The sequence below is a fragment of the Zalophus californianus genome, chromosome 15 (assembly GCF_009762305.2).
Source record: "Zalophus californianus isolate mZalCal1 chromosome 15, mZalCal1.pri.v2, whole genome shotgun sequence".
Lineage (NCBI taxonomy): Eukaryota > Metazoa > Chordata > Mammalia > Carnivora > Otariidae > Zalophus > Zalophus californianus.
This window is the reverse complement of record NC_045609.1, coordinates 50414000-50436685: the sequence shown is the minus strand read 5'-3', so window position 1 is coordinate 50436685 and position 22686 is coordinate 50414000. Positions and strand designations below refer to the sequence as shown.

General features: G+C 39.0%; 1 protein-coding gene across 7 annotated transcripts in view; it reads left to right on the top strand.

Annotated features, from left to right (window-relative positions):
* Window positions 1-22241, top strand: part of CSGALNACT2 (chondroitin sulfate N-acetylgalactosaminyltransferase 2) — a 44806-nt gene extending 22565 nt beyond the window's left edge. For 2 of the 7 annotated variants that reach the window (XM_027589453.2, XM_027589431.2), the window contains 4 exons: window positions 1872-2050; window positions 3628-3722; window positions 13950-14031; window positions 20087-22241. In XM_027589453.2, the coding sequence (XP_027445254.1) occupies window positions 1872-2050; window positions 3628-3722; window positions 13950-14031; window positions 20087-20379 (649 nt within the window). In that variant the 3' untranslated portion in view covers window positions 20380-22241. Of the gene's footprint in view, window positions 1-251; window positions 411-1871; window positions 2051-3627; window positions 3723-5764; window positions 7665-13949; window positions 14032-20086 lie in introns of those variants that run through there. The other 5 variants (XM_027589447.2, XM_027589442.1, XM_027589477.2 and 2 more) reach the window with 4 other exon arrangements.
* The last annotated feature ends 445 nt before the right edge of the window (window positions 22242-22686 follow it).

The following is a 22686-nucleotide window of genomic DNA, read 5'->3' as shown; positions in this document are numbered from 1 at the left end:
CATTAATCAAGACTCCTCTGTGGCACATGACGGAAACCCATCTTGAACTTGCTTAAGGAAACTGGAGTGTTATGGAAGAATCTTGGATAGCTCCCAAACTAAAGGGATTATTACAGCCAAATTTGGGGAAGAAAACCAATACAGCTTTGATATCTTAGGGACTGGAACCAGAGACTTGAATACCGTGAAAATTCTCTTGTTGTCTTCTTGTCTGTTTTTCTCTGCATGTTGACTTCATTCTCCTGTTGCAGATTGGCTTCTTCCACATGTGAGGTATATGGCTGTTGGCGGCTTTGGGCTCACATCTTCTCAGCTTTGCCATCAGAGAGGAAAGAGCTTTCTCCCAGATCCAGTTGAGAAAAGCCCAGGGAAGGAGTTTTGCCCACTCTTGAGCCGGTCACTATGGCCAGGTGGGGTGGGGGTATTGTGATTGGCCCAGCTTGAGTCTGGTTCCCGCCCCTAGGAAATTACTGTGGTTGGGGTATTCTATTAGTTCCTCCACCGGGTGCTGGGAGTGTGAGGTGGTAATCAGCAGTTTTCCCAAAAGAAGGGAGAGATGTATATCCCATGAGAAGGGCAGTGTGGCCATTCAGAGCATGTGGAGTCCACTCTATAAACTATTTGAGCCTTTGCTTCCATCTCTCCATTCCCCATTCTACAGTTATAAAGAGTAATCTTCCTAAAATGTCCCTTTTTGACCTGGCCATACCCTAGCGCAGCAGTTCTCCAACTTTAACAATCAGAGTCACCTGGAGTGACTTATCCCAAGAGAGACACAGATGCTCAGCATCACCCCTAGTATCTGATTCAGGGGTCTGGGGTGGGGCCCAAGAATTTGCATTTCTAATGCTTTTCCAGGGGAGGCTGATGCTGTGGGTGTAGGGACTTCACTATGAGAACCACTGCCCTGGCAGAAAAACTCCTCCTTGCCTTGAGGACACTGACCAACTTCTTTAACTTCTCACAGAAGGCACTCCTCAGTCTGACCCTTTTCTGGTCTTCTCTCATTGTTCCCATTTTAGGATCCCTTTGTTCTAATCCAGTTTGTCTAATCCCTGTTCTCTAAAATGTTTCTACTTTCTTACCTCTTTGCCTTTGAGAATAATTAATTGAAATAACCTTTAAACTCACTACTGAATTCAGGAATTTAATCAAAGCATAACTTAAATTCTGCTTCTAACATCTCTAGTCTCTAACTACTCTCAGACAAAAGCAATCTTTTTCTCAGAACTGCTGTTCATTCATTCATTCAGCAAATATTTATTGAACTCCTACTCTTTGAGGAGGTGCACTGTATCCATAGTAATGAACAAAACATAATCCCTGCTCTCATGGAGTTTACGTTCCAATGGGGGGAGACACTCGAACAAACATGTCTGGTGGTGCTGAGGAAAGCAAAGCTGGGCAGGGGGATAAAGATTAAAGAGAAGGAGGTCAGGGCAACTTCACAAATGGCACGAGGGGGATCCCTCTGATAAGGGGACATGTAAGCAAAGATCAGAAAAACACAAGAGCACTCTGAATGTACCATTCATATGGAATGCATTGTTTATTACCAAACATTATGGCCATTTTTCCATGTTTATATTTCTTATCTCCCCAATAAGTTTTTAAGATCCTGAAGGGCAGTGACCCCTTAACACTTTTTAAACTCACACCACCAGCATGTTGCCTCAGATATGGGCATTTAGTAATATCTGTTCCTGATGATGATCATACATGTGAATCTGATGATTTCCTTTCCCTGTATGACTTTAGAACCAAAATAAAATACTTGAAGTATAAAACATATTTTGTAAGTCTTGTTGAAAGAAGAGAGTTGTTAAACTTTAAGTGGGACTTACCCTTTGCTGTATATGCTTTCCTCCTAGTGAGTCTAACTTTCACAATTACACTTTGGTCTCATTGAATGAAGAATTTAATCGTGGACGAGGACTAAATGTCGGTGCCCGAGCTTGGGACAAGGGAGAGGTCTTGATGTTTTTCTGTGATGTTGATATATATTTCTCAGCCGAATTCCTTAACAGCTGCCGGTTAAATGCTGAGCCAGGTGCGTAAAATGTTGGTAGATGAACTGAGTGTAGAAATTTAGAACAAACAGTGCCAGCACATCCCATATTTTGAATCAAGTTAATTATGTTTTCTTAAAGTTATATTAAGCATACTTTAACTGGAATATTAAGTAGAAAAGTGAAACTTTGCCCCTCTGCAGTTCATACCCCTGTTCTCTTGTGGCCAAATTCTGTTGCCAAAATTTGAATCCAAATAAACAAAAGCAAAGAAAATGTCTTAAAATTGATAAGGAGGAAGCAGCACTTATCAGAAAAAGAGCCAAGCAGACAACGTGGAGATGTGTGAGAGAAGCACTCTACCTCAGGCAGGTGGTGCCAGCACAGAGGCACACACACATGAAGAAATCTAGATACAGACGGTGCTTGGCATCCATACTATGTATTTGGGGATCATTTACTATACTTTGCTTTATGTTGTAGGTATTTTTTGAAAATGTATGAGCAACTGACATTTTTATAACTCAAATCTTATTTTAAATGTGAAAGGAAGTTTTCTGTGCCAAAAATAATCCCCTAGTAAATGTTTTTTTGTGTAGAACTATTCATACTATGCAAATTATTACCCTATTATTTTCATGAGGGATAATTGTCAGGAACTCTTTGAGCACCTAGTGAATAAATGAGGGTTAGGTTTACTTTTGTTGCACCAGACAGTATGAAGTTCACAATGTGGAAGTTGAGGGAAACATTTGCTCAATGTAAAAGAAATACTTTAATGTCTAGAAATAGATTTGTCACTGAGAATTGAACTTCCATCCCTAAGTGAGTTTTAACAAAGGTGAGATGAGCATCTAGTAGGGATCTTGTAATAGAAAGGCTGCCACATTGCCACAGGTACTTGACAGTTACTGAGCACTTCATATTATCACGTCTGACTGAGGCCAGTCTTAGCAAGGAGTTCTCTGTGGAGGGGAGATGGGCTCCTGAGTCTTTACAGGTCCCTTCACTGCTTCAATTTGAATACTAATGACAAGATTTTCTGCAGAGGCTGTTAGATCAGGTATTTTTAACTCTTCCCAACTTTTCCAAATCTTACCAAATCTATCTGCAGTTCTGTATTTTAATTATTCTGTACAAATCTGTTCATTGTATGTATTCTTTGGATTTACTGTTTCTATGATTCATTTCGAAGGGTGGATTTAACAGATGTTTCTAAGTTCTTGGTGATTGTCAGAGGTTAACCTACATCTGTCACTGCTAATTTGATGAAATGATGAATAATAAATAGCTCACCTATTGAATAACTGAGCAAATACCTTTGTGTATCTCTCCAAAGTCAAAGGGAGTAAATGTGTGTTACACCCTTTAGTCTGTTTTTTAGTCTATTTTAGGTTATAACTTTGTAGCTTGGTCTACTGATATGTTATAAAATCATCATTATGTTCATCAAATCAGCATGATGTTTGGTAGCCTGAAAATGGACAAAATACAGTATTGATAAAGTCATCATATATGACCAAAGAAATACCAGTATTAAATATTGATAACGCAGTACTGATCAGCCTTTCGTTTTATGACTTCATTGCGTGATATAACCATATATTTTAATTTATAGGTAAAAAGGTGTTTTACCCTGTGGTGTTCAGTCTTTACAACCCTGCCATTGTTTATGCCAGTCAGGATGTGCCACCACCTGTGGAGCAACAGCTGGTAAGACTCATTGTCAGTTATGGAAGGCCACAAAGCTCCTTGTTACGTTCCTTTAAGTTTGTTTCACAAGTAGAAAAGAAAGTTTCAATAAAAAAGTGTAGTTTTTTTTTTAAGATTTTATTTATTTACTTATTTATTAGAGAGCGAGTACAAGCAAGGGGAGCAGCAGAGAAATCGGAAGAAGCAGGCTCCCCGCTGAGCAGGGAGCCTGATTCGGGGTTCAATCCCAGGACCCCAGGGTCATGACCTGAGGCAAAGGCAGACATTTAACTGACTGAGCCACCCAGGAGCCCCAAAAACCTGTAGTTATTGTAAACACATTTTCATAGTATCATAGTATCCCATAAGATGCTTTCCCACTTACTGTTTTAGAATTAAATATCATTCTAGAGGGGAAAAGAAAAGTTAAGGCCACAGAGAAAACTTAAAGTTCTAGACTATGAAGATTTTACAGTCACTTCTGCCAATGTATTTTCAGTAATACTAAAAATAAATTTTAATTTTAAAAACCTTATTAACTAGAAATTAAAACTACAAAATAAAAAGGAATAATATTCTGTGGGAAATTACTTAAAAAGTCTTGGAGTGGGAATGCCATGTAACAGAACTTACAGTTATTGATAGTTATAAGTTTTTTTTATTTTAAATAAACATTATGTTGGAATAATTTAGATTTACAGAAAAGTTGGAAAGATAGTATAGAGCGTTCCTGTACTTCTCCCAGTTTTCCCTCAGATTAATATCTTACATAATGATTTGTCAAAATTAGAAATTAACATTGGCAAGTTACTGCTAACTACACTATAGATTAGGATTTCACCAGTTTTTCTACTAATGTCCTTTTCCTGTTTCAGGTTCCAGTCCAGAATACTATATTGCACTTAGTCTAAGGCTAAAAGTCTTAGTCTTTTATTGTTAATATTAAATAAAAATGGAAACAACTAAGAAGTCAATTTAAGATGTTAAAAAAATGAATAACTCTGAGGAAAGAAATAAAGGCAGAAATTAATGAACCAAAAATAATAGTTTTATGAATATATAGGAGCTTATTCTTTATGTGCAAAAAATTTTTTTAACCAAAGTGGGCAGATTTGGAGTAAAAAGGAAAATACAACTGAGAGAAATCAATTTTATATGGTACATTTTAAAAATTCTAAATAAAAGATTTGAGAATTTATAAACTATTAACACAAGCAACGTTTGTGGTAGCATTTTATAAATAGGAGAGATGGAAGCTCTGAAAAGACTAAGAACCACTTAAAAAATTAGAACAGTTATCAAAAAAATTACCCTGCAGGTGCATAGATATGATGTTTTACTGGTGAGTTTTTCCAAACTTTCGAAGAACAGGTTAAATTAGTACCACATGATCTACTTAATAAATTTTATGAAGCCAACATTATCTTCAGACTAACACCTGGCAAAGTGTCTATATACACACACCCCTCTACCTTATCTGTAGGCCGGTATTATTTAGGAGTATAGACACAAATGGGATCAAAATGGAGAACCAAGTACGCACATTTGCCTTATCTAACACTCTAAATCCTTTGTAAAAGTGAATTACTAAAAATAAAAAAGTGTATTAGCATTGGAAAATGAGAGAAGTACCGTTGGTAGAAAATTCTGAGAAATTTATGTAAGATGGCAGTAGTTAGCATAGGATTGAGAGAGGAAAGAAGAATCTGGAACATGTTCAGAAGAACACAAGATGGGGCTGCTCTGTATCCTCTGAGCTCATAGAAGACAGAGAGTGGTGGAGTACATATTTTCTGGGCATGTGCTAAGCAACAGGCATCACAGGGATTGGACTGCAGGCTGTGGCAGTGTGTGTGGTTCCTGGAACAAGAAAGGCAGTGTAGGGTTTTGGGAATATTGAGTTGTAGGATGGATAGGGAGCCCTGGGCTCTGAAAAGGAGCTGCTATTGGCACATTGTGCCCAAGACCACATTCGGCCCCTCTTCCACTATTACTGGAGATAGGCCCCTGTAATCATACCTAACAGCCAAGGGTTTTTGAACAATGATTTTTTTTTTTTTAAGCATGCTCCACGCCCAGTTTGGAACACAACACAGGACTTGAACTCAAGACTCTGAGATCAAGAGTTGGACGCTTAACTGACTGAGCCACCCAGGCGCCCCTGAACAATGATTTTTGAAACAAAAATCAGCAGTTAACTGAGAGTAGCCAAACCAACACTACGAAAGAGAGGCACCAAATTTTAATAAACAGAAAAGATAACACATGAGAATATGAATACAGAATGAAAACAACTTTAAGATAAATATGTCTTTAGAGAGAGAAAACATTAAATTCATATGACCAGATTTGTTGCTAAAAAAGTTCAACTTGGAAATTGTGAAAATCTGAAACTCACTAAATGGGCTGAATAGTGGAATGGTCTCAGTTGAAACAAACTTGTAAACTAGAAGACAAGACATCTGGGCACACAAAGACCAAGAGATAATGTGAGTGAAAAAATGAGTCATGAGGAACCACTCAAGAAGCTCCCAAAATTGTTAATAGGAGTTCCAGAAGAGAGAGAACAGACAGTGGAGGAAATAGACGAAAACTTCAAAGAGCTAAGGAAAGACAAGTCTGGCATTTGAGAATTTGTCTACAAAGGAGTATGAATCAGATTGGCATTGGCCTTCTTTTTGATGATATTGGTGCTAGGAGACAATAAAACAATACCTTGAATGTGAGAGAAATAACTTTAATTCTGTAATATTTGACCTATTTGAGGGCAAAATAGATATTGTTGAATATTTAAGGACTCAAAGTTTACTTCTTACAGACCTCTTCAGCAGAATGAGAAATGAATTGAAAGAAGACCTGCAAATAAAACAGTAGTCACCACCACCAAAACCCCAGTAAAACTTTTGTTTAAATAGTTGTTGATGAAACACATAATAAAAAAGAAATGAATAGCAATTGGGGATTTAAAATTCAAAGGGTACACACAAATGTGTATTACCTAGCTCTGTCCCCTGAGAGGACCTAGAAGCAGTAATACGGTAAGAGTAACAAGCATACGCAGCTCCCAGATGTTGGTGCAGGGACAGGAAATCAAGGAGCCTGAAGCTCCAGAAAGGAAGGCAGTACTCAAAAAAAAAGATGAGGGTGTGTCAAAGGGACACAGGAGCCTGCAAGAACTCCCTCCCAATGGCAAAGTTGGAACAATTTGAGCAACAAAATAACATAGTACTGGATTGCAACCCCAAGCATAAAATAAATATCCATGAGTCCATACTGATATAAATAAATTAGTGAGTGAATAAATAATAATAATAAACTGATTAGATAAGAGTAGACAAGGGAGAAGAGCTAAATCTTTGCTACAGAATTCCAAATAACTTATGTTGATACTTTCTTTTCCAGTAGGTGGAGCTAGGTGACTCACTTCTAAAGAATTGAGTATGGAAAGAGAACTTTTCAAGAAACCTGGCAGACACCACCTTAAGCCAAATAATGAAGGTTAACATTACCAGAGTTATTATGCACCCCTGATTTGATGTAGTAAAAAGGGCATTTCACTTCTGTGGCCTTCCTTCCAAAAACCTAATCATGAGAAACACTTTAGACAAACCCAAATTGAGGGGTATTCCACAAAATACCCCACCAATACTCAAAAGTGTCAAGATCAGAGGTGCCTAGCTGGCTCAGTTGGAAGAGCACAGGACTCTTGATCTCAAGGTCGTGAGTTTGAGCCTCACGGTGGGTGTAGGTATTACTAAAAAAATAATAAAAAGTGTCAAGATCATCAAAAACAAGGAAGACTGAGAAATTATGACAGTTTCTCAGGAGACCAAGGAGACATAACAAATAAATGCAATGTGGTGCCTTGGACTGGATCCTGGAACAGAAAAAAGAACATTAAAGGAAAAACTGCATCCAAATAAAGTCTAAAATTTAGTTAATAGTAACACCTGGGTGGGGGCACCTGGGTGGCTCAGTCAGTTAAGCCTCTGCCTTCAGCTCAGGTCATGATCCCAGGGTACTGGGATTGAGTCCTGCATCGGGCTCCTTGCTCAGCAAAGAGTCTCCTTCTCCCTCTGCCTCTCCCTCATGCACGTTCTCTCTCTCTCAAATAAATAAAATCTTTAAAAATAAATGAATAAAATATAGTTAATAGTTGGTTTCTTAGTTTTTATAAATGTACCACAACAATGTAAGATAATAACATTTAGGGAGGGCATCTGGGTGGCTCAGTTGGTTAAGCGACTGCCTTCAGCTCAGGTCATGATCCTGGAGTCCCGGGATTGAGTCCCACATCATTGGGCTTCCTGCTCAGCAGGGAGTCTGCTTCTCCCTCTGACCCTCTTCCCTCTCGTGCTTTCTATCTCTCATTCTCTCTCTCTCTCAAATAAATAAATAAAATCTTAAAAAAAATAACATTTAGGGAAAGTTAAAACTAGGTGAGAAGTATATGGGAACTCTCTTTACTACTTTGCAACTTTTCTGTGAATCTAAAATTACTCCAAAATAAAGTTTATTTATAAAAAAAATTACTTGGTAAACAAAGTGCTAAATGGAATCAATATGTGAGGGTGAAGAGGAATGTAAAAGCAGCTAATATTCTTGTCTGGTTTGGAAGAATGTGGGAAAAGAATGATTTGAATGTTCGTTCATTCTAGATGTTACACACAAAAGTTTAAATACTTCCACTTCAAGTTGTAGTTTCACTACTTTGTAACCTTTGCAGGTTACCCTTTCTAAACTTCAATCACCCCACTTAAAACAACACAAAAGCTTGCTCTCCTTAATGTGTAATATTATCTCCTTGATATTAAAAGTAAACGGGAAATACACCAATAGAAAAAAAAGGCTAAAAGACAGTTGGTAATAATTCACGATAAACATTTAAATAACCAGCCTTACTAAGAATAAATTAAAACAACAGTGCAATACTTTTTTGCTGCTGTAAAATCAGTTTTAAAAACAGCCATGCAAGTGCGGCTGGTGGGGTGGGGGCTCTTCCATCCATGCTGGTTGTGTAGGAATGCAGGCAGGCTTTCTGGGTCTGGAGTTTTCAAACAGGTTCATCCCTCTAATCCAGTAATCTCCACTCCCAGGAATCTCTCCTGAGGAAACAGAACCGTAGAGCAGCAATACATATAATACTATTGACAACATTGGAAGCAAGTAAAACTCTAATAATAAAATAATGAATTATAGTACATATGATGGTGAATATGTAGCAGGAGGAAAATGTTCATGAAATGTAAATATATACAGCAGTGTAAATGTAGAGGAAAATGTAATGTTTAAAAAGGGGGAAATTATATATGTGTATTTTCAATGATATTTTAATGCTAATAATAGCTAATTTTTTATCTACCCTTTTCTTGTGTAAGATACTGTTCTGGTTTTCATACATGTTAACTCATTTAATCCTCCTTACACCTCTGAGGTATATGCTATTATTACCCCTATTTTATAGATGAGGACACAGCCATATGGTGGTTGAGTGCCTGCCCAGACGCACAGCTGGCAAGGATGGGGCCAGGAGCCAGGGCAGTGTGTCTCCACGCTTATCCACTGCACAAACTGCCTCTGTTACCTTAATTCATCCAATAGGGTTCATTCTATGCCAGCCACTATTCGCAGCTGGAATTCCCAGCACCTAGAACCGTATAGACATGGTTATTGTTCACAAGAATCTTTATTCTGGTAGGTAGAGACAGAAGATAAAGTCAATTAATAAATACCATGCAAATCATTAAAACAGGCTGAGTTGTGAAAAGTGATTAGGTGTTTCTGTGGTGTGTTTAGTCAGAAAGGCCTTTCTGAGATGAGGCTGTTGGAGAGGCCATCCAACTAACAGGAAAGAACCTGCTACCTAGTGACTGGGGAAAGGCAGTTCCAGGCAGAAGGAACAGCTAATGGGTTTCCTAAGGTGGCTAGAACACAGTGGGCAACAGGGCACAAAGCTGGGCCAGTCATGTAGAGTTATAAGGAGTTTAGATTTAGGCTACATGTGATAGGAAACCCTGGGAGGGTTTTGATTTTGTGGAGAATGGATGGTGTGTGGCTCCAGCTGCAAATAGCTAGTTAGGCTTTTGCAGTGCACCAAGGAGGTGACCGTGGCTTGGTTAAGGATGGTAATTGTGGAGAAAGTTTAGGATATGATTTGTCTGACAGAACTTGCTGGTGGATTAGATGTGAGGAGCGAAAGACAGGAAGGGCAGAAGGAGAGATCAGGGATTCAACCTGAGCATGGTTGTATATGTTGTGTATTAGATCTCCAAGGGAAGGTGTCAAGTTGCCACATGGATTTGTGAACCTGGCAGCCTGTGAGCGGCTGGGGGCTGGAGGTGTAGGTTATGTGTGGCTGCATCCCCCAGATGCTTAAGAGAGGGACAGATAAAAATGCGATAAAATATTAACAATTAGGGATTATAGACAGTGGAAATGGCTTTAAAAATCAAAACTAATGACTCCTTTCCCCAAGTGTGATAATATTTGGAGATTTTTTTTTTTAAAGAAACTAAGTTATAAAGGAAGTCTTGATATTTGTAAAATCAGAATTGTCATGGGGGTAGAAATATCAGAGTGAGTGTTTTATTTTATTTGCGCACGGGGGTGGGGGGTGAGGAGGGATTATGTTTTGACTAAGAAGATAAGAATATTGGAACCTGGTTTTGCCACAGAAATTATGCCTCTATAAATTTATTTATTTCATTTGACAAATGTTTATTGAAAGCTTACTATGTGCCTTGCATTGTTCTGGTGCTCCGGATATAGCAGTGATCAAAATCAACAAAAAATCCTGCCCTCCAGGAGCTTTACATTCTAGAAGGGGAAAAAGCCCTCCCCTGCAAAAAAAAAAAAAAAAAATGCATACCTCATTTATTAGCTCCAACTTAAGCTGAGTCCTCAGTGCTGCCTTGTTCTTCTATTTTTCAGCCAATTCTCCCATTACCTACTGCAGCTTTTTCAGACTCTTCCCACTCTTCTCAAGATTTGCCTCCTCTACAGACCTGTATATTCCCTTCATTCCTGCTCTCTGCAGTGATTTCCATGTAGCTGCCTTACAGATCACTCACATTCATTATGCTCAGCACCCAGCTTTGCATCATTCAGCTCTGGGCCCTTTCCTCAGTGCCCCCACTCTTGGGGGATGGCACTATCACATACCCATTAGGACAGCAGCCTGCTGTCACTCTTGGTTGATCCTTTCCTCTCACCCCAACTCCTGCCCATTCAATCACTTCCTGACTTCTATCAATTCTTTGTCCTCAATCTTTTTTTTTACCCCCATGCAATTTTTTCTTTCTGAATATATCATGATAGTCTAAACCACCGGCTTCCCATTCCCAGATTATTACTGTTGCCTCTTAACCAGCCTATCAGCATCCCTTCTTGTCCCCTCTTATATCTCCTTTATACTCTAGCCAGAGTGATCTTTCAAAAATGTCACCTGATCACATTGTTCCTTCTGCCTTGACTCTTCAGAGAATTTCCATTGCTATTAGGATAGACCCAAAATATGTGACCAGGTATCCCGTTCTCTTTGATGTGGCCTCATGGGTCTCTTAGACCAGGGGTCATCAGTCTATGACCTGCTGGCCAAAACAGCCTACTGCCTAGTTTTCTACGGCCCATGAATGAAGAATGGTTGAAAAAGATTTTCAAAATAATTTTCATGGCATATGGAAATTATATGAAATACAAATTTCAGCAGCCATAAATAAAGTTTATGGAACACAGCATGCTCATTTGATTACCTGTTGTCTATGACAGCTTTCACACTACAGTGGCTAAGTTAAATAGTTGTGACAGACTCTATGTTCTGCAGAGCCTAAAATATTTACTGTCTATTCTTTTGCAGAAGTTTGCTGAGCTCTGGCCTACATTTGTGGGCACCTCTACTTCTGTCTCTAATGTGGTCCCACCATCCTTTACCCACGGTGCTCTCTCTAATCTCGTCTTTGCACAGCCTGTTCTCTTGTCTAGAACTTTCCCCAGCACATCTTTCACTTGACTAACTCCTGCTTATCTCTCAGAGGAGGCTGTCTTAGAACCTTGCACTTTGGATGAGGTAACTCCCTCCTTTCTGTCATCTCCCTCATGTCCGCATCCTCATGTCTCTCCTTACCCAACTCCAACTCTGTAGTCATTATCCACAGCCTCCTTGCTATACTCACCTGCATCCCTCACCCCGTCCAGTGTTTTCTCTTAGAACCCCAGCCTGGTTAAGGGCAACTCTTACCCAGGCCCCTGAGCAGTGGAACAGGGAGGGTAAGAAATACACAGCCCCAGTATAGGGCCACTGCTTTAAAAACATGACCACAGACCTCAGGTTCCGCAGCTGCCCTGACATCTGCACCTGACCGTAGTCTACCTGCTGTCCATCCTGCAAGCCAGCCACACTGTCCTCCAACCCAGCACCCCTCACTGCTCCTCACTCTCCACAAACCTTGCTTCGTATTTCACTTAGAATAGAGAAGTATTCAGACATTTCACTTCCTTATTCTATCATGAGACCCATCAGCCTCTCCATTCCCAGTGGAGGAACTGCGCACGTCCTTTTGTAAGGCCAGCCTGTTCTTTTCTCTTGAACTAGAGCTCATCCCTCGTGCCTAAACAAGGACTCCCCTCCAGCCAACCATCATGCTCTCCTATCCTAACATTATGCTTCTTTTAGATCATTACCATATGCATACAAAAATTCTGTAGTAACAATTATCTTTTAAAAAATATTAATAGCCCTTTCTTGTCCGCAGGACCTCATTCCTCTGCTCTTGCCCTTGTTTTTTCTGCTTTTGACCCACTCATTCCCTTCCTGCCTCATAGCCATCATACATGCTACCCTCTTTGCCTGGAATGATCTCCTTTAGATACTTCACAGCTCACTTCAATATTTCATTAGGGTCCCTGCTCAAACATTATCTCCTCAGAGAGACCCCATGTGGCCATTATATCCAAAATATGCTTTCTTTCTCATGCTCTCCCCTTGTCCTACTACATTTTTCTTCCTAGCATGTATTACCACCTGATATATATATTTATTTATTTGCTATTTTTTCATCAAAACAGAGGCTCTGTGATGGCAGAGACTTTGTCATCTCTATCCACTGCTGTGTCCCAGTTCTCAGTACTATGTCTGATGGATTAAAACACTTGCTAAATGCATGAATAAAATAAAGAAGGTTTATCAGACTTCAACTTTTACTTGATTCTGGGGCTGTATATCATCAAAGCCCTGATTTTCTTTTTCTTTCTCTGTTTGGACTTAAGTGGTGACAGTTTCATTTTAAAGCTTGTTTCCCTTGTAGTAGAAAAAGACTGTAGCAGTTCCAAGCTTCACATCTACACCCTACACCAGGAGTTGGCAAATTTATTCTGTAAAGAGCCGCATAGAAAATATTTTGGCTTTGTGGGCCATATAGTTAAATCCCTATAGCAACTACTCAGCTATGCCACTGTACCATGAAATATACATAGACAGGTTATAAACAAATGAGTGTGGCTATATTCCAATAAAATTATTTTCAAAAACAGGCGGCAGGCCAGATTTAGCCTGGAGGCTGTAGTTTGCTGACTCCTGCCCTACACCATCCAAAAAAAGCAAGTGTCTTTTCTAGTAGCTCTCTCAGAGGAATGAAGGGGCTTTGTTTTCCAGAGTTCCCAACGACCCTCCCCTTTTACCATGTTGGCCTGAATTTTGTCTAATTCCCATTAGTGAATCAATTCCTACAATAAGTGGGTGACACTGTGCCACTGGTATAGAGTAATCATGGTCCAATCTAAAGCTACAGGTGGGAGGAGCTTCTCTGAAGCTCATGGGCTACATGGGGCTGGGTAATTACCAGAGCAAAACTGTATACAGTCAGGTAAGGGCCAAGGGTAGGCACCTTATAAGGTCTATGTAGAAGTAATTACGGTGTATTATAGTATGAGTTTGTGCAACAGTTATCCTCCCAGAATGGAATGTAAGCTCCTTGAGCTCAGGCACCATACTGTTTATTAGTAACCTCAGCTTGCACCTTGTACAGGCCTTAAGTTAAATTGAATGTGGCTAGAACCCTTTGCTGATGGAGAGTACTGTATTTTTGTTGGTTTGTAAGGATTTAATCATGTGAATACTTGTGATCCATTGTCAGTCATAATAAATGACAGGAAAAATTATTATTTGAAAAGTATTTTAAATTTTTTCATTGTTGATTGAAACTTCTAGTTCTTGAGGGATTAAATTGAATTTTTTTTTTTTTTTAACCAAAGGTTCACAAAAAAGATTCTGGCTTTTGGCGAGATTTTGGCTTTGGAATGACTTGTCAGTATCGATCAGATTTCCTGACCATTGGTAAGTAAGTATACCTTACATTTAAGGATAGGGCTGTACATATTTACTGTAGTGCCTAATGGCATTTTTCTCAACGGTCTCAGAATCAAGTGTTTTCCTATTAAATTATGAATGAAATTAGCTAAAAAGAGGTATCTGGAGGTGTGAAAGGCAAAGTAAGTTTATAATTAATGTCTCTAAGTAACAAAAATGAGATCATAAAGAAAAAATTAAGGTAAAATAGACTATTTACTTGTTTCTTTAAAATCGAAACACTAGTTTTTAAAAACATCTGTTTGGCTTGTTACCAATTATTTGCAGTTGTTTTGAATACTCTTAGGAAAGATCTCTGCATAACTTTGGTGTTGTGCTCATGGATTGTTACATCTGGAAATAATGTTAGATTATCTAGTCCAAGGGCTTTTGCATTTTCTTATTTAGAGATGAAACCCCCTTTAATTTTCTATTGAACTGTTAAGAAAATCCTAGTATTTAAAACAAATGAAATGACAGCTGATCCTTCCAGCTCTGGTTGAAGTTGGAGTGGGGGACTTGGTGTCACTGGCTTAGTCATCTACTCCTTGAAGCCAGAATGACCCTGAAGAATCCGGTCTAAGCCTCCTGCCCCACTCTAGCTTCAGCCTTACCTAGCAAAAAATACATTGTCAGAGTACAGTTTAAGAAAGCAGGCTGAGGGGCGCCTGGGTGGCTCAGTTGGTTAAGCGGCTGCCTTCGGCTCAGGTCATGATCCCAGGGTCCTGGGATGGAGCCCGTGTTGGGCTCCCTGCTCAGCGGGGAGCCTGCTTCTCCCTCTCCCTCTGCCCCTCCTCCCCGCTTGTTCTCTCTCTCTTTTAAATAAATAAATAAAATCTTTAAAAAAAAAAAAGGCTGAAACCTGATTCCATGTCTCCTGATCAGTCAGTGGCTACATTTCCACAGTAAATAAGAATATATTTTATATATTTATGCATGTGTATGTATATATATATGTACACACATATATACACATACATATCTATATATACACGTGCACATATTTGTATATATTTTTTACATTTTATAATAGAATATATTTTGTGGGGACGCCTGGGAGGCTCATTCGGTTAGGCGTCTGCCTTCGGCTCAGGTCATAATCCAAGGGTCCTGGGATGGAGCCCTGCATCAGGCTCTCTGCTCAGCGGGGAGCCTGCTTCTCCCTCTGCCTGCCACTCCCCATGCTTGTGCTCGTGCTCTCTCTTTCAAATAAATAAATAATCTTTAAAAAAAAAAAAAACATTTTGTGTACTTTTTAGGTCCATCTTACATTCATTTTTATAATCAGCCATTTATTTTGGAAATTCCTTCACCTTGTCTCTTTATCATTATAACATTTGAATCATGGAAACAGCAAATAGCAATAAAAGGACTATTAAGTGAAACTAATGCCCTTTTCCCTGATTTCTGGCTTAATAAAACAGCAAGGATACATCACTGCCTTCTAATCTGTGTATTTCTCACTGCTCCTTTCTCATGATTTTCTCCTCATACTCCTATTTGGTATGTGTCGATATAGCTAATGGTGTCCCACATTTCTCTGAGACTGTTCATTTTTTGTTATTTTTTTTCTCTCCATTCTTTGGATTGCATAATTTCAATTGATCTGTCTTCAAGTTTGCTGATTCTTTGTTAGTTCAGATCTACTATTGAGCTGCTCTAATCAATTTTTCATTTGCATTGTCCTTTTTAACTCCAGAATTTCCATTTGGTTCTTTTTATATATATAATTTCTGTCTCTTCATTAATATTCTCTGTTTGATGAGACATTGTCATCTTGCCTCTGTTACTTCTTTAAGCATGATTCCTTTTAATTCTTTAAACATATTTATAATGGCTTTGAAAAATTTGTAAAAACTGACATCTGGGTCCTCTCACAGACAGTTTCTGTGGCCTACTTTTTCTGGTATTTGGGTCACACTTTTCTGTTTCTTTACATGGCTCATAATTTCCTTCTTGAAAACTGGACATTTTAGGTAATATATTGTGGCAAGTCTGGATATTGATTATCCCCTGACTCTTGGGCTTGTTTTCTGTTTTTGCTTGCTTGTTTATTAACTTGGCTTTACTATTTTAGTGAATTTTATCTCCCCATTCCCCAGCAATATGTCACTCCTTAGGGCATGTGCACAGTCACCCTGGGATGACATGGATTTAGTAGGGCTCTCTTTTAAAAAAAAAAATTATTTGAGAGAAAGAGAGTAGGAGCAGGGGGAGGGGCAGAGGGAGAGAAAGAAGCAGACTCCCCGCTGAGCGCGGAGCCCAGCACAGGGATGGATCCCAGGACCCCAAGATCACAACCTGAGCCAAAGTCAGGTGCTCAACCGACTGAGCCACCCACGTGCCCCTAGTAGGGCTGTCTTTACTGTCTCTGTGCCTCTGTTGGTAACACTCCCACCTGTTAGGCTCCACTCATTGCTCTCTTGTTTTTGACAGTGCTCTGGGGTATAAACTGCTCCACAGTCTGACCTAATTAAATTGAGCCCTATTGCAAGGTAGTTTTTGAGGCACATCTTTGAGTTTTGTTCAGACCTCAGTAAGGTTCTTATCTGTCTCTTTCCCTGTTTCTCTCCAGTTGAACTAGCCGGCCTACATTTTAGCTTATTGCTCTAATGGAGCTATCAGCCTTCTCTTAATTGCTTATCACCAAAATCTCCATTATTTTCAAGAGCCCCCTTAGGCTTAAACTTCTGCAGACTGTTTCAAATAAAGTCAGTTCCTTTGGGAAGAGCTTTGAAGCAGTTTGTTCTTCTGTACTGGCTCCTCCCCTGCGATTCGCTGAGCCTTCTCTGGAGCTGGGGATGGAGACAGTGGCACACTTCTCTCAGAGTGACACCCCTGCGTTATGAGTAGGAGATGGAGTGGAGGGTCAGGGGTCTCACTCCCTTTTGGGGTGTATTCTCTACCTTATGACAATGGGCTGGATGAGAAAGGGAGCCCCTGGCCTCTCAGCAGCACTTGTTTGGAATTTGGCCTCTTTCATTTTGGAGCTTCTGTTCCTTTCTTTCCTCTCCTTCTGATATTCCCATTACACATATGTTACACCTCTTGTATACAGGTCTTAGGAATTCTGTTCTGATCTGGCTCCCCCCACCCAAGTCCTCTTTGTTTTTGCCTTTTCAGTTTTGGAAGTTTCTATTGACATGTCCTCAAGCTCAGAGATTTCTTTCCTCAGCCAATACAAAGACATTCTTCCTTTGTTACATTGTTTATCTTTAGCATTTCTTTTTTATTCTTTCTTAGAATCTGTCACTTTCTGCTTACATTACCCATCTGTTCTTGTCTACTTTTTCTGTTAGAGCCCTTAGCATATCAATTATAGTCGTTTTAAATTCCCAGGCTGATAATTTCAGTACCCCTGCCATATCTGAATCTGGTTCTGATGCTCGCTCTGTGTCTTCAATCTGTTTTTTGTCTTTTAGTATGCCTCATTTTTTTCTTCATAGCTAAATATGATGTATTGGGCAAAGGAAACTGCAATAAATAAGCCTTTAGTAATCGGTGGTGAGGTGTGGGGAAAGAGGAAGCATTCTATAGTCCTGTGATTAGGTCTCAGTCCTTTAGTGAGATTATGTATCTGGACTGTTAACTTCACAAGTGTTTCTCAGACACTGCCCCCAACCTTAGGTGGGACAGGATGGCTAGAGTAGGCTGGAGTTGGGTATGTCCTTCCCCCAGGTAGGTTTGACTCTAGTAAAATAGTTTCTCCTGAGGGCAGGCCTTCTTAAGAAGAATAAAGTGCGGACACCTGGGTGGCTCAGTTGGTTAAGCGGCTGCCTTTGGCTCAGGTCATGATCCCAGGGTCCTGGGATCAAGTCCCGCATCAGGCTCCCTGCTCTGCGGGGAGCCTGTTTCTCCCTCTCTCTCTGCCTGCCACTCCCCCTGCTTATGCTCTCTCTCTAACTCTGTCAAATGAATAAATTGAATCTTTAAAAAAGAAGAAGAAGAAGAAAGTGTTCCAGCATATTTCAGAATGATTACGTTCCCACTGCCCCTGCTGAAAGCACTAGGGGATTTTGCTCCAGTCTTTACAGTGAGAACCTGCTAGAGCTCCTAAAGGTAAAACTCACACAATTGTAGGGACCCTCCCATGACTGCCCCTCCCCCAGAGTTTTCAACTCTCAGACTTGGTCCACTAAACCTCTAGCCATTCATCATCTATAGTTCAGATTTTTTTTCCCTACCCCAGTCCTGGTTCCCCTAGAGATTTCTAGTGGTGGGTTTCTGCTCTGATAGTTGTGATTCTGTGTTCTCTCCAATTTGGAGGTGGCAGTTCGCTCTGTGACCTTATTTCTCTCAGGGATCTGTTTATTTTTCAGTTTGTTTGGTTTTTTACTTGTTGTTAGGATGATATGACTTCTAAGCTCTGTATATGCTGGACCAGAAACTGGAAGTCCCCCATTTATTTTAAGTATCTACACCATCTTTAATATTTGAAGAGCTTATGTCTACAAAGAAAAAAAACCAATATGTATTAGACATAGCGTTTAGTAAAGCTGTGACTATTTAAGGTAATACTTTTCAGAGATCTCAGGATTGTTGTCATCCTGTGAGTATGAAACTAAGTGGCATATAATTATTAGCTAGAAGACATAATTTGGAAACCTAGCTCTTCATTGAAGAATTAATTTGTTCTCAGTTTTTAAGAATCTTGCTGATTCTTCAAAAAATTCCAAATGGTTTGTGTTCTCTATGCTTCTTTAGAAAGTTTGTTGTTAGATGAATGGTTAAAGAAGATGTGGTGTGTACACACACACACACACACACACACACACACACACAATGGAATATTATGCAGCCATCAAAAAATGAAATCTTGCCATTTGCAATGATGTGGATGGAACTAGAGGGTATTATGCTAAGCGAAATAAGTCAGAGAAAGACAAGTATATGATCTCACTGATATGAGGAATTTGAGAAACAAGACAGGATCATAGGGGAAGGGAGGGAAAAATGAAACAAGACGAAACCAGAGAGGGAGACAAACCATAAGAGACTCTTGATCTCAGGAAACAAACTGAGGTTTGCTGGAGTGGAGGGGGGTGGGGGGATGGGGTGGCTGGGTGATGGACATTGGGGAGGGTATGTGCTATGGCGAGTGCTGTGAATTGTGTAAGACTGATGAATCACAGACCTGTACCCCTGAAACAAATAATACATTATATGTTAATTAAAAAAATTTAAAAAAAGAAAGTTTGTTGTTCAGCTTAAGCCAATTTGAAAATAGTCTCAACTTTATCTCCCATTTCATGTGTTCACCCAGTCTAGTAAGCCATTTGCCCCATCACTCCATCAGAATTGTTCTAGTAGGTAAGGTTATAAGTAACATTTATTTTGCCAGGTCTGTTTGTTTTTGGTTTTGTTTTTTTGTTTTTAAGTTCTTTATTGAGCAGCATACACTTGACCATTTCTTCCTGAAGACACTTTTTTCACTTGACTACTCTGATAGCTCATTCTCCAAAATTTTCTCCATCCTCTGGGGCTATTTTTCAGTCTTGCTAATTTATCTTTCTCTGCATGTTTAACCTGTAGATATTGGTATTGCTTAGCATTTAGATCTGGGCCCTATTTTCTTTATAAACTCCTTCAGTAATTTCATCCATTCCTGTGGCTTTAAATCACCTGTGTGCCCATTCTCAAATATAGATGTTCAGCCTAGCCATTTCTTCTGTTTTCTCCTCTGGAAAGTTGTCTGTGACCCAGAAAAACTTGTATCTCAAAGGATAACTGCATTAATTATAATATTAATAGTGGTGAAATTATATTTCCTTCTCCTTTGATTTTCTAGATTTTCTATGTAACTTAGACATTTACAAAGCAGTCTCAAGTATTTAATCTCATTTTGATACTCTGAATAACAGGTTTGAGCTCCTAGATGTCAGCTCCTAACTGGACTTCCAAATCCGGACGTCAGTCCTCTATATCAGGTGTCTTTAGGCTGTACTGTGCCATCTTATCTGAAGCAGAACATCTTAATTCTATCAGGGTTGACTGTGCTCTGGCTGTCAGGCATTTACCTATAGTGTCAATTTTCATCCTGCAGGTGGATTTGACATGGAAGTAAAAGGTTGGGGTGGAGAAGATGTTCATCTTTATCGAAAATACTTACATGGTGACCTGATTGTGATTCGGACTCCAGTTCCTGGTCTTTTCCACCTCTGGCACGAGAAACGCTGTGCTGATGAGTTGACTCCTGAACAGTACCGTATGTGCATCCAGTCCAAAGCCATGAACGAGGCCTCTCACTCGCACCTGGGAATGCTGGTCTTCAGGGAGGAGATAGAGACGCATCTTCACAAACAGGCATACAGGACAAATAGCGAAGCTGTTGGTTAACGTAATCATTGGCACATTAGTCTGAACCACAAACCAGCACTATTTATTTAGCCTTAATTCCAATTCCAGATGCAGTGCCTCTTTCAGAGAAGACATGCTTATCTTTTATGTTCTTTCTGACATTGTTTTACTTCAGCAGTTTAACTTGATATGAGAAGAAAAATCAAGTGTTTCAATGCAAAGCCTGTTTTGTGGGAATACCGTACTATGGAATCACTGACAAATCGAAATCTGGTATTTGCCCCAAAAGTAGTTTTTAGTTTCTACCCTGCACCCATGTTCTAATGTGCCCTGGTTGCATCTGGGTTGAGGATGGAATGTGTTCTGCTCATGGTAGGTCAGGAGCATCCAGTTGCTGCAGAGAGGAAAGGGTTATGGATGCAGTGTGTAGATATGGGTTCTTCACCTGCTGACCACTGAGTCATCCTGCTTTTAAATTAAGATCTTTAGTCAGTTGCTTGAAGAATTCTTTTTCACTGAAGCAGAGGATGATTAACACATCTGAAGTTCCCAATCAAAAGAAATCAGAAATAAAAACCCCTTTAAACTGAATGTTGCTTAGCTCCCTGAATGTGTTTTTAAATAAATGGATGATAGTAGAAAATACTTAGCTTAGAATCTATGACTTGATTAAAACTATAATGTTTTGTTACTGTTATCAGAATTAGTAGTCAAAGTTTCTGTAGATTGTTTTAAGCAAATAAACATGGAAATGTCTTTAATAGAAAATTTAATTATGTTGGAGTACAGGGCACTAGTGATATCTGGGAACATCAGTTTACATGAGCCAGGGTGCTGTCGGGGCCTCCTTGTAGTGATTCAGAATAGATCAACATAGCATGGTGTTTCGTGTTTTTTGCTTTGCATTGTCTTATTTAGCATGGATCCATATGTATTTATTAATCCTTTTTTTCTAATATGTTAATATATGCTACATCTGTGTTTGTAATACTGTGATACTTTGAGTTGACAGAGTTTCACTGAAGGGAGAAAAAACAATTTAATAAGGTATACCATAAAATTACACTGATTTGAGAAAAGAGGTGGATGAGAGGTGGTCTGAATAGAAATCTGAATTGCAAAATATTTTAAAGAAATATATTGTTTGCAGATAGAATAAAATTTTAATTGAGGTATAAATTATGTTAATGAGACAAGATGAATAAGAAGTTATATTCAGATAGGACTGTACTATGTTGTTTATCACACATGGATCTTAGTAGGTCCATTGCTAGATCCAGAAATTGGAGATATGGTGAAAGGCATGCACAGATTTTGAACCTTTGGCTTTTAAAAAGGACCTATATTGTATCCTTTCTGTTTGTATATAAACCCCTGAAAATTGACAGAAGAAAAATCACTCTTTTTACTCAGTAGATCATATCATCTGAAATATAAGTCCCAAATTTCTTGGTGCTACATGAATTCATTTTACAGTAACTCTTAATGAATTATTCTTACAAGTTTTAAGTTGGGTAGCATTTAGGCTTTTTTAAGATGTGTAAAATAGTCTCTGCAGAATTATTCAGGCCAATATCTCCTTTTATATACAGTTATTTATTATGAAGACCAGTGAGTTTAGGTATTTAAAGTGAGAGAACCTAATTATTTGCAAAGGTAAGTTGCAGCTTGTTTTTTGACAGAATCAAATGACTTTACCTTAATGAGCTTTTAATTTAAAGATGGAAGCTAAGCAATGGAAACAGTATATACTGTGTTTTTGACATTAAACGGTACCAATAAAGTATTTTATTACCAAAAGTTAAATGAAAATGTGATAAATTAATTTCTGTTGCAAAATACCATAAATACAAAAAAGTATATAACATGTAATTGTGTACTTTAAAGAATAATAAAGCAGGGCGCCTGGGTGGCTCAGTCGTTAAGTGTCTGCCTTTGGCTCAGGTCATGATCCCAGGATCCTGGGATCGAGTCCCACATCGGGCTCCCTGCTCGGTGGGAAGCCTGCTTCTCCCTCTCCCACTGTCCCTGCTTGTGTTTCCTCTCTCGCTGTCTCTCTCTCTGTTAAAAAATAAATAAAATCTTTAAAAAAAAAAAAGAATAAAGCAAACAGCTATGCAGATTAAGTGCACCAGCTATCAAGATTAAGATAACATTATCAGTGAAAGGCCTTTGCATGCCCCTTCCTGATCACACACCCTCACTCTCCATAATAGTAACCATTCTGATTTCTGTGATAGTTTTTCATTTGTTTTTCTTAGTTTTCCCAACTGTGTGTGTACCTCTACTCAAAAGACTGTTTTGCCTGTTTCTGAATTTATATACACATTATTTCATTATATATTT